At 37.7% G+C, this 16682-nt stretch overlaps 1 protein-coding gene across 2 annotated transcripts in view; it reads left to right on the top strand.

Moving 5' to 3' along the window:
• FBLN1 (fibulin 1) overlaps positions 1–16682 on the top strand; it is a 281252-nt gene that overhangs the window by 61734 nt on the left and 202836 nt on the right. For both annotated transcript variants that reach the window (XM_053719006.1, XM_053719007.1), the window contains exon 2: positions 13034–13142. In XM_053719006.1, coding sequence (XP_053574981.1) covers positions 13034–13142 — 109 coding nt within the window. The remainder of the gene's footprint in view (positions 1–13033; positions 13143–16682) is intronic.

Consider the following 16682-nt stretch of genomic DNA (forward strand, 5'->3'; position numbering starts at 1 on the left):
GTGCTCAGCTAGCTCACAGTAGTGCAATGCTGCTTTGGAGCTGACTTTAGTTGTTTGTTTTACCCTGTTGCAGGGGTTAAACACATGCACTAGTGCAATAAAAGACTCATTCGAGCAGGGGTCGACAAATCTGTTTACAATTTAGAAGTCAGTAAGAATATTTGGGAGTCAGGCACACTTTTACAAGCCAGACAGGGGTATTTGTGTGTATATATATATATATATATATATATATATATATATATATATATATATATATATATATATATATATGGAGAATAACACAAAAAGTTAGTAGCCAGAGGTAAAATTATAGGAGCCAGGGGCTCCTTGACTCCTGGGTTTGTCAAGCCATGCATTAGAGCATTTTCATTCTCCACTTTAATGTCCCTTTAATACACAAAATGCACCACTACTACTAGGGACAAATCTAAACACACCTCTAGAATTGCTTATTATGCTTAGTGTGCAATGAATATGTAATATCTCAGGCTTTAAATGTTTAAGATCCATCTCCAAAATAAATGAAGATATTTCACTGACCAGCTGAATGAGTTCATCTCACTGCATTAATAAAAAACTGTGTCCCATTAGGCAACATACAAGGAAGGAAAACAAATAATTTATCTTTAACCTCTTGGCAACACTATGTAAGAATAAGTGGCAGCACATTTTTTTGGAAGTTAAAGGATTTAAAGGGACTTAACTGCTGTAATGCGTTAATGGATTTTTATATTGCACCATTGCTTGCCGGCAGCTATGTGTTTAACTTCTGCAAAGGGGTTCAGGACCAATACGGGATTACTTGTCCAGAGCTGATGCTAACTATCGCCTAGATTTAGAGTTCTGCATTAGCCGTCAAAACCAGCGTTAGGGGGTCCTAACGCTGGTTTTGTCCTACCACTGGTATTTAGAGTCTTGTAGGTAAGGGTCTAACGCTCACTTTCCAGCCGCGACTTTTCCATACCGCAGATCCCCTTACGTCAATTGCGTATCCTATTTTTTCAATGGGATCTTTCTAACGCCGGTATTTAGAGTCTTGGCTGAAGTGAGTGTTAGAAATCAAACGACAAGACTCCAGCCGCAGAGAAAAGCCAGGAGTTAAGAGCTTTCTGGGCTAACGCCGGTTCATAAGACTCTTAACTACTGTGCTCTAAAGTACACTAACACCCATAAACTACCTATGTACCCCTAAACCGAGGCCCCCCCACATCGCTGCCACTCTATTAAATTTTTTTAACCCCTAATCTGCCGACCGCACACCGCCCAACCTACATTATCCCTATGTACCCCTAATCTGCTGCCCCTAACATCGCCGACACCTATATTATATTTATTAACCCCTAATCTGCCCCCCCAACGTCGCCGCTACCTACCTACAATTATTAACCCCTAATCTGCAGACCGGACCTCACCGCTACTCTAATAAATGAATTAACCCCTAAAGCTAAGTCTAACCCTAACCCCAACACCCCCCTAAGTTAAATATAATGTTTATCTAACAAAATAAATCTTATAAGCTAAATACTTACCTGTAAAATAAACCCTAATATAGCTACAATATAAATAATAATTATATTGTAGCTATTTTAGGATTTATATTTATTTTACAGGCAACTTTGTATTTATTTTAACCAGGTACAATAGCTATTAAATAGTTAATAACTATTTAATAGCTACCTAGCTAAAAGAAATACAAAATTACCTGTAAAATAAATCTTAACCTAAGTTACAATTAAACCTAACACTACACTATCAATAAATTAATTAAATAAACTACCTACAATTATCTACAATTAAATCAACTAAACTAAATTACAAAAAAAAACAAACACTAAATTACAAAAACAAACAAACACTAAATTAGAAAAAATAAAAAAAGATTACAAGAATTTTAAACTAATTACACCTACTCTAAGCCCCCTAAAAAAATAACAAAGCCCCCCAAAATAAAAAATGCCCTACCCTATTCTAAAATAAATATTTTAGAGCTCTTTTACCTTACCAGCCCTTAAAAGGGCCTTTTGCGGTGCATGCCCCAAAGAATTCTGCTCTTTTGCCTGTAAAAAAACCCCATACAATACCCCCCCAACATTACAACCCACCACCCACATACCCCTAATCTAACCTAAACCCCCCATAAATAAACCTAACACTAAGCCCCTAAAGATCTCCCTACCTTGTCTTCACCACGCCGGGTATCACCGATCCATCCAGAAGAGGGTCCGAAGTCTTCATCCAATCCGGGCGATGTCTTCATCCAAGCGGGGGCTGAAGAGGTCCATCATCCGGCTGAAGTCTTGATCCAAGCGGGGGCTGAAGAGGTCCTTCATCCGGCTGAAGTCTTCTATCAAGCGGCATCTTCAATCTCCTTTCTTCCGGCTCCATCTTCATCCCGCCAACGCACACATCCTTCATCCACGACGAACACATCCTTCATCCACGACGAACTCCCGACAAATGAAGGTTCCAATCAGATTGAGCTCGCATTCTATTGGCTGTTCCGATCAGCCAATAGAATGCAAGCTCAATCTGATTGGCTGATCCAATCAGCCAATCGGATTGAACTTGAATCTGATTGGCTGATTCAATCAGCCAATCAGAATTTTCCTACCTTAATTCCGATTGGCTGATAGAATCCTATCAGCCAATCGGAATTCGAGGGACGCCATCTTGGATGACGTCCCTTAAAGGAACCTTCATTCGTCGGGAGTTCGTCGTGGATGAAGGATGTTCCGCGTCTGCGGGATGAAGATGGAGCCGGAAGAAAGAAGATTGAAGATGCCGCTTGATAGAAGACTTCAGCCGGATGAAGACATCGCCCGGATTGGATGAAGACTTCGGACCCTCTTCTGGACGGATCGGTGATACCCGGCGTGGTGAAGACAAGGTAGGGAGATCTTCAGGGGCTTAGTGTTAGGTTTATTTAAGGGGGGTTTGGGTTAGATTAGGGGTATGTGGGTGGTGGGTTGTAATGTTGGGGGGGTATTGTATGTTTTTTTTTTACAGGCAAAAGAACAGAATTATTTGGGGCATGCCCCGCAAAAGGCCCTTTTAAGGGCTGGTAAGGTAAAAGAGCTTTTCAATTTTAATTTTAGAATAGGGTAGGGCATTTTTTTTATTTTGGGGGCTTTGTTATTTTATTAGGGGGCTTAGAGTAGGTGTAATTAGCTTAAAATTGTTGTAATATTTTTATAATGTTTGTAAATTATTTTTTTATTTTTTGTAACTTAGTTCTTTTTTTATTTTTTGTACTTTAGTTAGTGTATTTATTTGTAGGTATTTGTATTTAATTTATTTATTGATAGTGTAGTGTTAGGTTTAATTGTAACTTAGGTTAGGATTTATTTTACAGGTAATTTTGTACTTATTTTAACTAGGTAGCTATTAAATAGTTATTAACTATTTAATAGCTATTGTACCTGGTTAAAATAAATACAAAGTTGCCTGTAAAATAAATATTAATCCTAAAATAGCTACAATATAATTATTATTTATATTGTAGCTATATTAGGGTTTATTTTACAGGTAAGTATTTAGCTTTAAATAGGAATAATTTATTTAATAAGATTTATTTTATTTCGTTAGATAAAAATTATATTTAATTTAGGGGGGTGTTAGGGTTAGGGTTAGACTTAGCTTTAATGGTTAATACATTTATTAGAGTAGCGGTGAGGTCCGGTCGGCAGATTAGGGGTTAATAATTGTAGGTAAGGTAGCGGCGACATCGGGGGGGGGGGGCAGATTAGGGGGTAATAAATATAATATAGGGGTCGGCGGGGTTAGGGGCAGCAGATTAGGGGTTCATAGGGATAACGTAGGTTGCGGCGGTGTACAGAGCGGCAGATTAGGGGTTAATAATAATATGCAGGGGTCAGCGATAGCGGGGGTGGCAGATTAATGGTTAATAAGTGTAAGGTTAGGGGTGTTTAGACTCGGGGTACATGTTAGGGTGTTAGGTGCAGACTTAGAAACTGTTTCCCCATAGGAAACAATGGGGCTGCGTTAGGAGCTGAACGCTGCTTTTTTGCAGGTGTTAGGTTTTTTTTCAGCTCAAACTGCCCCATTGTTTCCTATGGGGTAATCGTGCACGAACACGTTTTTGAAGCTGGCCGCGTCCGTAAGCACCGCTGGTATTGAGAGTTGCAGTGGCGGTAAATTATGCTCTACGCTCCTTTTTTTGGAGTCTAACGCAGCCCTTTTGTGAACTCTAAATTAGAAAGTTGCTTAAAATTGCATGCTCTATCTGAATCATGAAAGAAAAAATTTGGGTTCAGTGTCCCTTTAAGCATTACTGCAATGCTATGGTTACTACTCACAATCCTATTTATCTCCAGTGCCGTAGCTATCTTCAAAGCTATTCTCCTATTTTAACCTTTTATTGGTGCCGGGTGGTGAAGCTCCATATTTTCATAATGGGCACCTCCATCTTGATGCCTTGGTATTCTAGCACTCTGTGACGGAAGTGATGCACATTCACAGGTCAGTGATGTTGTTGGCTTTTTATTATTATTATTATTATTATTATTATCAGGTATTTGTAGAGCGCCAACAGATTCCGCAGCACTATAAACATAGGTGATATACAAGTTAACATTTATAGGGGGTCAAATGGGTAGAGGTCCCTGCCAAGAGTTGCACGGTTGTAATCGGCTCTTATGCTGGTGATCTACAAACAGCTGGGCTCATAGGCTTACATGCTAAGGGGTTTAGGGGGATAGCAGTGGAGATAGGAAAGGTTATTGTAGGTTGTATGCATCCCTGAATAGTAGAGTCTTTAGGGAGCGCTTGAAGCTTTCAAAACTAGGGGAGAGTCTTGTGGAGTGAGGCAGAGAGTTCCACAAGTTGGGAGTCAGTTGTTTAGAAGTCCTTTAAATGGGATAGTGAAGAGTTAACAATAGAGGAGGAGAGTAGGAGATCGTGGGCAGAGCGAAGGGGTTGGGAGGGAGAGTATCTGGAGACAAGGTCTGAGATGTAGGGGGGAGCAGTGCAGTTGAGGGCTTTGTATGTCAGAGTGAGAATTTTGTGTTTAATCCTGGAGGCAAGAGGAAGCCAGTGAAGGGGTTGGCAGAGAGGTGCAGCAGATGAAGAGCGACGTGTAAGAAAGATGAGCCTGGCAGAGGCATTTATTATGGATTGTAAAGGAGCTAGATGGCATCTAGGGAGACCAGAGAGGATGGTGTTGCAGTAATCGAAGCTGGAAAGGATGAGAGAGTGTCAAGTGTGACAAGAAGACATCGAGCATGTAGGGTAGGGGTAACGATGGAGTTATCGACAGTTATAGAGAAGTTGGGGGTGGAGATTTTTGAAGAAGGGGGGAAAATAAAGAGCTCAGTTTTGGAGAGATTTAGCTTAAGTTAGTGAGAGGAGATCCAAGATGAAATATGAAAAAGTCAGTTAGTGACACTGGTTTGCAAGGAAGAAGATAGGTCTGGTGCAGAGAGGTAGATTTGGTGTCATCGGAAACCCATGGGACTTTATTAAAGATTAAAAGACTAAAGATGATGTGTAGATTGAGAAGAGAAGGGGACCAAGGACAGAGTCTTGCGGCACCTCAACAGAAAGTGGTAACGGGGCAGAGGATGCCCCAGAGAAGGCTACGCTAAGGGTACAGTTAGACAGATAGGAAGATAACCACAGAAGAGCTGTGTTGCAAATGCCAAAGGATTGGAGGTTTTGGAGCAAAAGAGGGTGGTCGACAGTATCAAAGGCTGCAGACAGATCAAGGAGGATATATTGCACATTATGGAGTTACTGTGCATGATAAAGAGCCAGGGAAGTGTATAGTATCAATGTTACAACATCAATGATAGCTGAGTGTTCACTACTTCTGTCACAGGGTGCTAGAATATGTGAGCACCAAGATGGCAGTGCCCAGTATGAAAATACAGGGCTTTACCAACCAACACCTGTAAAAAGTTAAAATAAAGGCTCTGGAGAGAGCTGTAGGGTAAGGAAGAAAATCAAAAGCATGGTAATTGAGAAGTAATAAACTGCTAGCTGTGCAATATTCAGTATTTTAATTTCTGTTTGATATACACATAGTCATACACACACATAGTCATACACATACACATGCATAGTCATACACATACACACACATAGTCATACACATACACACACAGTCATACACATACACACACATAGTCATACACATATACACACATAGTCATACACATACACACACATAGTCATACACATATACACACATAGTCATACACATACACACACATAGTCATACACGTACACACTCATAGTCATACACATACACACTCATAGTCATACACATACACACACATAGTCATACGCATACACACATAGTCATACACATACACACACATAGTCATACACATACACACATAGTCATACACATACACACACATAGTCATTCACATACACACATAGTCATACACATACACACACATAGTCATACACATACACACATAGTCATACATATACACACACATAGTCATACACATACACACACATAGTCATACACATACACACATAGTCATACACATACACACACATAGTCATACACATACACACACATAGTCATACACATACACACATAGTCATACACATACACACACATAGTCATACACATACACACATAGTTATACACACACATAGTCATACACATACACACGCATAGTCATACACATACACACACATAGTCATACACATACACACACATAGTCATACACATACACACATAGTCATACACATACACACACATAGTCATACACATACACACATAGTCATACACATACACACACATAGTCATACACATACACAGATAGTCATACACATACACACACATAGTCATACACATACACAGATAGTCATACACATACACACACATAGTCATACACATACACACATAGTCATACACATACACACACATAGTCATACACATACACACACATAGTCATACACATACACACATAGTCATACACATACACACACATAGTCATACACATACACACATAGTCATACACATACACACACATAGTCATACACATACAGACACATAGTCATACACATACACAGATAGTCATACACATACACACACATAGTCATACACATACACAGATAGTCATACACATACACACACATAGTCATACACATACACACATAGTCATACACATACACACACAGAGTCATACACATACACACATAGTCATACACATACACACGCATAGTCATACACATACACACACATAGTCATACACATACACACACATAGTCATACACATACACACACATAGTCATACACATGCACACACATAATCATACACATACACACACATAGTCATACACATGCACACACATAATCAAACACATACACACATAGTCATACACATACACACACATAGTCATACACATACACACATAGTCATACACATACACACACATAGTCATACACATACACACATAGTCATACACATACACATATAGTCATACACATACACACACATAGTCATACACATACACACATAGTCATACACATACACACACATAGTCATACACATACACATAGTCATACACATACACACACATAGTCATACACACACACACATAGTCATACACATACACACATAGTCATACACATACACACACATAGTCATACACATACACATAGTCATACACATACACATAGTCATACACATACACACAGATTATTTAAATGGACAGTAAACACCTTGTTGTTTTGCTGTAGAGTAAATTAACAGCCAATTATTTATATTTAAAAAAAAAAAAATAGCGTCCTTTTTAATGCAGTTATTTTTTTCAATAGCTAAACTCCATCCACCATTTGCCTTAGCTATCTGGGCTTTAGTCACAACAATAAGGCTAGTCACTGTCATAAAGTTAGTATAACATTAATTATTTTGCAGTTGATTTAAAGGCATCAAAGGCATCTTGTTGCACATAATTAGTTCCCAGCCGTGCAGTCTAGAAAGGGCCCAGTCGCACTGGAGGTCAGAAGAGGCATGTTGGGAGCCCCAAACCAGGGTTCCAAGGCCTAATTTTAAGGCCGTAATGGTGCCCTTAGCCCTCTTGGGGTCTGGGTCCCCCTGGCCCTTACTGGAGTTCCACCTTTCACCCCTGATGGCAGCCCTGACTTGCCTTTGTAGGTAGTGCTCATACGCGGTGCAGCCTCTTTTAGCCCATTGTCCTTTTCACAAATGAGAATTTGCCGAAGGGGGGAAAATAAAGAGCTCAGTTTTGGAGAGATTTAGCTTAAGTTAGTGAGAGGACATCCAAGATGAAATATGAAATAGTCAGTTAGTGACACTGGTTTGCAAGGAAGAAGATAGGTCTGGTGCAGAGAGGTAGATTTGGTGTCATCGGAAACCCATGGGACTTTATTAAAGATTAAAAGACTAAAGATGATGTGTAGATTGAGAAGAGAAGGGGACCAAGGACAGAGTCTTGCGGCACCTCAACAGAAAGTGGTAACGGGGCAGAGGATGCCCCAGAGAAGGCTACACTAAAGGTACAGTTAGACAAATAGGAAGATAACCACGGAAGAGCTGTGTTGCAAATGCCAAAGGATTGGAGGTTTTGGAGCAAAAGAGGGTGGTCGACAGTATCAAAGGCTGCAGACAGATCAAGGAGGATATATTGCACATTATGGAGTTACTGTGCATGATAAAGAGCCAGGGAAGTGTATATTATCAATGTGACAACATCAATGATAGCTGAGTGTTCACTACTTCTGTCACAGGGTGCTAGAATATGTGAGCACCAAGATGGCAGTGTCCAGTATGAAAATACAGGGCTTTACCAACCAACACCTGTAAAAAGTTAAAATAAAGGCTCTGGAGAGAGCTGTAGGGTAAGGAAGAAAATCAAAAGCATGGTAATTGAGAAGTAATAAACTGCTACAGCTGTGCAATATTCAGTATTTTAATTTCTGTTTGATATACACATAGTCATACACACACATAGTCATACACATACACATGCATAGTCATACACATACACACACATAGTCATACACATACACACACAGTCATACACATACACACACATAGTCATACACATACACACATAGTCATACACATACACACATAGTCATGCACATACACACACATAGTCATACACATATACACACATAGTCATACACATACACACACATAGTCATACACGTACACACTCATAGTCATACACATACACACTCATAGTCATACACATACACACACATAGTCATACGCATACACACACATAGTCATACGCATACACACACATAGTCATATACATACACACATAGTCATACACATACACACACATAGTCATTCACATACACACATAGTCATACACATACACACACATAGTCATACACATACACACATAGTCATACATATACACACACATAGTCATACACGTACACACACATAGTCATACACATACACACATAGTCATACACATACACACACATAGTCATACACATACACACATAGTCATACACATACACACACATAGTCATACACATACACACATAGTTATACACACACATAGTCATACACATACACACGCATAGTCATACACATACACACACATAGTCATACACATACACACACATAGTCATACACATACACACATAGTCATACACATACACACACATAGTCATACACATACACACATAGTCATACACATACACACACATAGTCATACACATACAGACACATAGTCATACACATACACAGATAGTCTTACACATACACACACATAGTCATACACATACACAGATAGTCATACACATACACACATATAGTCATACACATACACACATAGTCATACACATACACACACATAGTCATACACATACACACACATAGTCATACACATACACACATAGTCATACACATACACACACATAGTCATACACATACACACATAGTCATACACATACACACACATAGTCATACACATACAGACACATAGTCATACACAGATAGTCATACACATACACACACATAGTCATACACATACACAGATAGTCATACACATACACACACATAGTCATACACATACACACATAGTCATACACATACACACACAGAGTCATACACATACACACATAGTCATACACATACACACGCATAGTCATACACATACACACACATAGTCATACACATACACACACATAGTCATAAACATACACACACATAGTCATACACATGCACACACATAATCATACACATACACACACATAGTCATACACATGCACACACATAATCATACACATACACACATAGTCATACACATACACACTCATAGACATACACATACACACATAGTCATACACATACACACACATAGTCAAACACATACACACATAGTCATACACATACACATATAGTCATACACATACACACACATAGTCATACACATACACACATAGTCATACACATGCACACACATAGTCATACACATACACATAGTCATACACATACACACACATAGTCATATACACACACACATAGTCATACACATACACACATAGTCATACACATACACACACATAGTCATACACATACACATAGTCATACACATACACATAGTCATACACATACACACAGATTATTTAAATGGACAGTAAACACCTTGTTGTTTTGCTGTAGAGTAAATTAACAGCCAAGTCTTTATATTTAAAAAAACAAAAAAAATAGCTTCCTTTTTAATGCAGTTATTTTTTTCAATAGCTAAACTCCATCCACCATTTGCCTTAGCTATCTGGGCTTTAGTCACAACAATAAGGCTAGTCACTGTCATAAAGTTAGTATAACATGAATTATTTTGCAGTTGATTTAAAGGCATCAAAGGCATCTTGTTGCACATAATTAGTTCCCAGCCGTGCAGTCTAGAAAGGGCCCAGTCGCACTGGAGGTCAGCAGGGGCATGTTGGGAGCCCCAAACCAGGGTGCCAAGGCCTAATTTTAAGGCCGTAATGGTGCCCTTAGCCCTCTTGGGGTCCGGGTCCCCCTGGCCCTTACTGGAGTTCCACCTTTCACCCCTGATGGCAGCCCTGACTTGCCTTTGTGGGTAGTGCTCATACGCGGTGCAGCCTCTTTTAGCCCATTGTCCTTTTCACAAATGAGAATTTGCCGTTAGAACACGATTCAAGTCCTATTAAGAAAGGGACTCATACATCAAAATACAAAGTTATTCTCCTCTGAATTAAGTAAATTTACAGCTAACGCTAGATGTACATTTTGGCTTGCATGGGCCTCGTCAGTGAGTTGCAGCTGTATCCCTCTAAGGCATAGTGGAAAATGGTTGTTACTATAACCTTTAGAAAGCCAAACCCATAGACATGTGAAACTGTTTATTGTACATGTTCTCCTTACCAAAAGGGGTATAGGTTAAAAAAGTTATTTTACAGCACAAAGCAAACATTGCTGCACAATACACAGCTCCTCTAACAAATAACAAAGTTGTCCTTAAAGGGACAGTAGACACCTTGTAATCACAAGACACTTATGTTATGTTGCTATAGAATAACATATTGGCTGTTTATTTTAATTATGAAGCTAACACAAAGTGCAACTGGGACTAAAAATTGTAAATCTAACACCTTGTAATTACAGGAATTTTCTGTAGTCTTGTAATAAATTAACATAGCACCTTGCTTGCTGTCATTGTTTTTCAATGGCTATAGTCCCCCCTCACTTGCATTATTTGGAGGAGCCAGTACAGATTTGTTACTGGAGTAGATGAGGCTTGCCACTATATAAGTAAAACTTACATTGTTTTGCAAAATCTTATCTAACTCCCCTGTTCAGGACCATTAGAGACAGATATGTGGGCAGGGTTAGGCTTGTGAAGTATCCACTGTCCACTTCCAGTTCTCACAATTGGAAAACCCACAATTTTCAAAGTGAGATGAAAAAGGGTCAAACAGAAAAAATGAAGGTATATTTCAAAGTTGTTTTACTGCAAATAATTAAACCTTGCACTTACAAGATGCTTCTGATACCAAGAATAAAGTGGCCAAATTCATAATGGTAGTTGGTACATCCCATTAAACTTCCACTGAAGTCTGAAGTCTAAGAATCAACATTCAAATGTTGAATATATGAACGTTACATTTCGTATTCAAATGTTGCTATTGATAAAGGGAAAAAATCATGCACAATCGAATGTCACTCATTTATTAAATATTTGTCATTAATTTAGGACAAAACATATGGCTAAAGTTAAATTATTTTTAAAGGATGTGCTGTAACATTTGTCAATCCCTAGTTATGGATCCTGTTGTTGGTAACCTTGAGTTTTTTGTAACCTTCGACCTTGTGGAATACTTTATTTGTACGTTTAGAGCAGTATTGGGTAAAAGGGGGCTGTGCAGCCTCGCTCAACTCTAGAAAACAATATTTTTTAGCACCATTAATCTTATATTCATGAATGCACCAAAAACATGTAATCTCATACTATATTTACATTTGTATATTAATTATCTCTATGTTTTTACAGTTTTTTTTTTTAGTGAATTAGAAACTTTTAAAAACATATTATAACCCTTTAAAGGTCTTATGGCACAAATAATTATCTTTGAGTAATATTAGTTAACTATTTCTGCTCTAAAAAACATAATCAAAGATGTTTTAATTTTTTTTTTTATTTACATTAAAGGACCAGTCAACACATTAGATTTGCATAATCAACAAAGACAATGCAATAGCACTTAGTCTGAAATTCAAATGAGTAGTAGATTTTTTTTATAACAAATTTCAAAGTTATGTATATTTCCACTCCCCTTGTACCATGTGATAGCAATCAGCCAATCACAAATGCATATACGTATAGTCTGTGAATTCTTGCACATGCTCAGTAGGATCTGGTTACTCAAAAATTGTAAATATAAAAGACTGTGCACATTTTTTTTAATGGAAGTAAATTGGAAAGTTGTTTAAAATTACATGCTGTATCTGAATCATGAAAATTAAATAAAACCTGAATGTCCCTTTAAATGATCTGCTGTTTGTCAGTATTTAGCTATAACCTCATTGTTTTGTTTCAGTTGCTGCTCAGTTGACGATGGATGTCTGCTGCACTAGAGGGTATGAATGGGCCACTCAGAAGAAACATTGTGACAACCTTCCAGAGACGTCAGACTCTAAGGACTGCAGGTGAGTGCAGAAAAATAAATGAAAACTTTACCCAACAAGCTAAGTGTGAAGGATAATAGATAACACTTCCCTTAGAATATCCTACTGTGCTGAGGTTCCAGGTTGTTCTGTTTCTGGTCACATGGTTTTAGAGGAAGGGCTAAGAGTCACAGCTGAGGCTGATGATAGCACCAGACAAGGAATGGGAAAAAAAATCAAGAAAATAGAGGGTTTTGACTCCTGAGAATATTACAGTATCTAAACCACCACTGGGAATCTCCATATCATACCCTTCAAAATCAGGAACAAGGAGTCAAGGAGGGAGGGTCAAGTTGCTCACTGGGCATAAATCAGGGAGTTCATTGGGCACTCTGGGTTGTGGGTACAACAGTTTGTGCTGGCTGGTTAGGTAGGCTTGGTTAGTTTCTGGAAAGATATCCATGATGACTACTGGGACATTTTTAAATAAACTGAATGAGAGACTAAGCAGTTTTGGAGCAGTGGTGGCATCTCTTCATGGGGATTAGAAACTGTGTCATAAATAGTGTTGTCCAAGCAGCTGTATCAAAATAGTGACAAATCCGTCAAAATGCAGCACAACAGGAAACTGGCATAACAACACCTGTGGTAGTCTCGACTGGGAGTTGTTTTATCCAAGACGTTAATATGATTACTTCTTGATAAAGTGAATCATAGCAACTGTAATAATGATATCAGTTCAATAGACCCCAGTTCAATGCTCTTTAAGTTGTTCTGTACTGTTTGTAATCTGTGGAATTGAAGTCTTAACAGATTTAATATTTTTTATAATATATTTGTGTGTTTTGTCACAGATAAAGCTTATAAACACAATACCATTGGATTACAGTTTCTAAGCAACATACTCTGCAAAACTTAATTTGTTCTAAAAATTACCCAGTAGCATTTGCAGCCAAACCTAATGTGCAGTCTCTTACTAAAAAGAGAAGGAAAAAAACGATGGCACTACAAGTGTTGTATCCCATATCATTAATATTCTATAATAGATTATAAAATATAATCATCAGTGAAATATTATAAAGGAAGGGGTGCTGTACATCAAAGGGGAAATGTTTCAAAGGGTTCCAATGATGACATTGGGAAAGTTTGTACATAAATAGCACTCATCAACACTAAATATATATTAATTGATATATAATATATGCAAGTAGATGAAAGTAATCCCCAAAAGAAGGGGTTAAAACTTAGCTTTTAATAATAAATAATATATGTTAAGATAAAAACACAGAGTGGTAATATCAGTGCAACGTGGGTAAAGATATTTCCCCAGGTAATAGTAATCCCCTAATGAATGTCTAGCAAAGTATAGTAAGTGAAACTAATGAGGAGAGGATACAATGGCAGCACCTAAATATTGTGGATAACAGGGTTACAATGTATTATATAAATTACAAGGCACCAAATGCGGGATGGTAGTGAAAGTAAATATTCCACCCTGTTAAATGATCCACAAGTACGGATGCCATTATTACATTCAAAATTAGTTACAGCTTAAACATAGTAGTACAGTGCTGAAAATCAACACGTGGGATTACAGCGTGTAGTAGCAACTCCACGTGTAGAAGAGACAGATAAATTATTCACAGGTTAATGTGATAATAAGATTTCTATTTAACCCTTTCCAACTACACAATAGTATTGCTGTTATTTTAATAATATCGTTGAGGGGTAGTAGTAAATGGAATCGAAAATGAGGCTGACTATGAATATACGGGCTAGAACGAGAACATATTTAGCACAAAGAGGAATTATAATTATAAGCTACAAATACAGCGTAGTAATCTTACTAAGTGCCTAGAATTTCTACAAATATAAGTTATGAAATTGGGTCATTCCTCTAGACGGGTGTGTGTGTACACATCAGGTAGTTTGCATGGTTAGAGTCCGTCATAGGAATAGTGTCGATAGTATAGTATACTCAGTATGCTCCTACTGAGCATGTGCACAAGCTCACAGGGTATACATATACTAGTCTGTGATTGGCTGATGTCTGTCACATGGTACAGAGGGCTGGCAAATGGGAGAAAAAACTATTTACTAGATTTTTTTTACTGCTTTTGTGACATTCAGAGTAAGTGTTATTGCATTGTCTTTTTATTATGCACTTGTTAATTGTTTAATTATACTGTATTTAGTGGTTCTTTAAAGGGACATGAAATGCAAATTGTAAACTGCGTGATTATGAATCTTCATATATAAGAATAATTTTGCCATGAAAACTGCAGATTTATTTTGTCAAATGAGTACATTTTTTTTAAGTTTATTCTTTCCACAAATTTCCCTGTCCCCCAGAACAAAAGAACCCCTGATAACCAAAAGCATGTGACACCATAGAAGCTTAGGTAGGGAAGGAAAAGTAAACAAAGGTTCAAATAAATTGCCTGAAAGTATTAACCCAAGCCTCCCTGGGAGAGAGTGAAACAAGCTCAGTTTTTAGATGAATTTTACAGCAAAATGCTGCAAAATAAATAATAACTGTATATTGAAATAATGTTTCACTTTATGAAGCATATTATGCATTGTTAAAATGCAAAGTTTAATGGTCCTTTTATAAGCTGCTTTAGACTCTTGTTGTTACACTCACACACCACAAAGGCGAGGGGATTTTCGCCACTACGTACTTACCAGAGCGGAGTTGTTTCACACCAATGTTCAGTTAGCTGGAGACTGGAGTTCCGCTGTGTGATGCCCACTTTTTTATGTGTGTTTCAAAGTAATCTTTAAATGGAAAGATCTATCTACCTTCTTTCAAATCACCTCATTTTTACTATGACATTGTGACAATCTGGGAGGAATACGCACACAAATATGCCACTGCTTACTACATGCTCAGCACCCGGTCATCATATAGTTGAAGAAACTCTGGTATATTGTAATCACTGCTATCATATTTTAGGTTTTAAACTGTAACTCATTTCCCCTCTTGGTATCCTTATATCCTTTTGTTTAGTTAGTTATCAGTTTTTAGAAACTGTAAGATACAAATTATTTTGACATTGCATTTCAAGCACATCTTTGCTACATCTGGATACTAATTTGAGAAGTGTGTTTGATTAGAGCATATTATAGAAAGATTTCTAGTTTTGTTATTGCCTTAATTTTTTTCTTTTCGTAAATGTCTGATCCACAAACTGCCTCCATATGTTTATAAAATGAACTTCCAGGAAAACAGTCTAGTTAGTTTTTTTCATCTACGTCTTTGGATTTTTAATGCACAAACTCAACTGCCTGTAACAATCACTCAGTTGTAGCTATAAAACAGACAATAGATCATATTTTTCTTGCATAACTGTTATAAAAACAGATTAAAGTATCTTCTGCATTTGTAAGCTGAGATAGGCAGGAATAATAATATCATGGAAAATATGTGTTTTTCAGTCTAGTTTGTGGTTAGTTTCTGATTTAACGTTTATTTTCGTTATAAGAAGAGACTCTAAACCAGAATATTGACAGTTCAACTTTAAAGGTCTGTAATAAACAATTTAATATGAGTGGTTTTTGTCCTGTATTGTGGCTATAGAA

This window comes from Bombina bombina, chromosome 6 (assembly GCF_027579735.1).
Source record: "Bombina bombina isolate aBomBom1 chromosome 6, aBomBom1.pri, whole genome shotgun sequence".
NCBI classification, from domain to species: domain Eukaryota; kingdom Metazoa; phylum Chordata; class Amphibia; order Anura; family Bombinatoridae; genus Bombina; species Bombina bombina.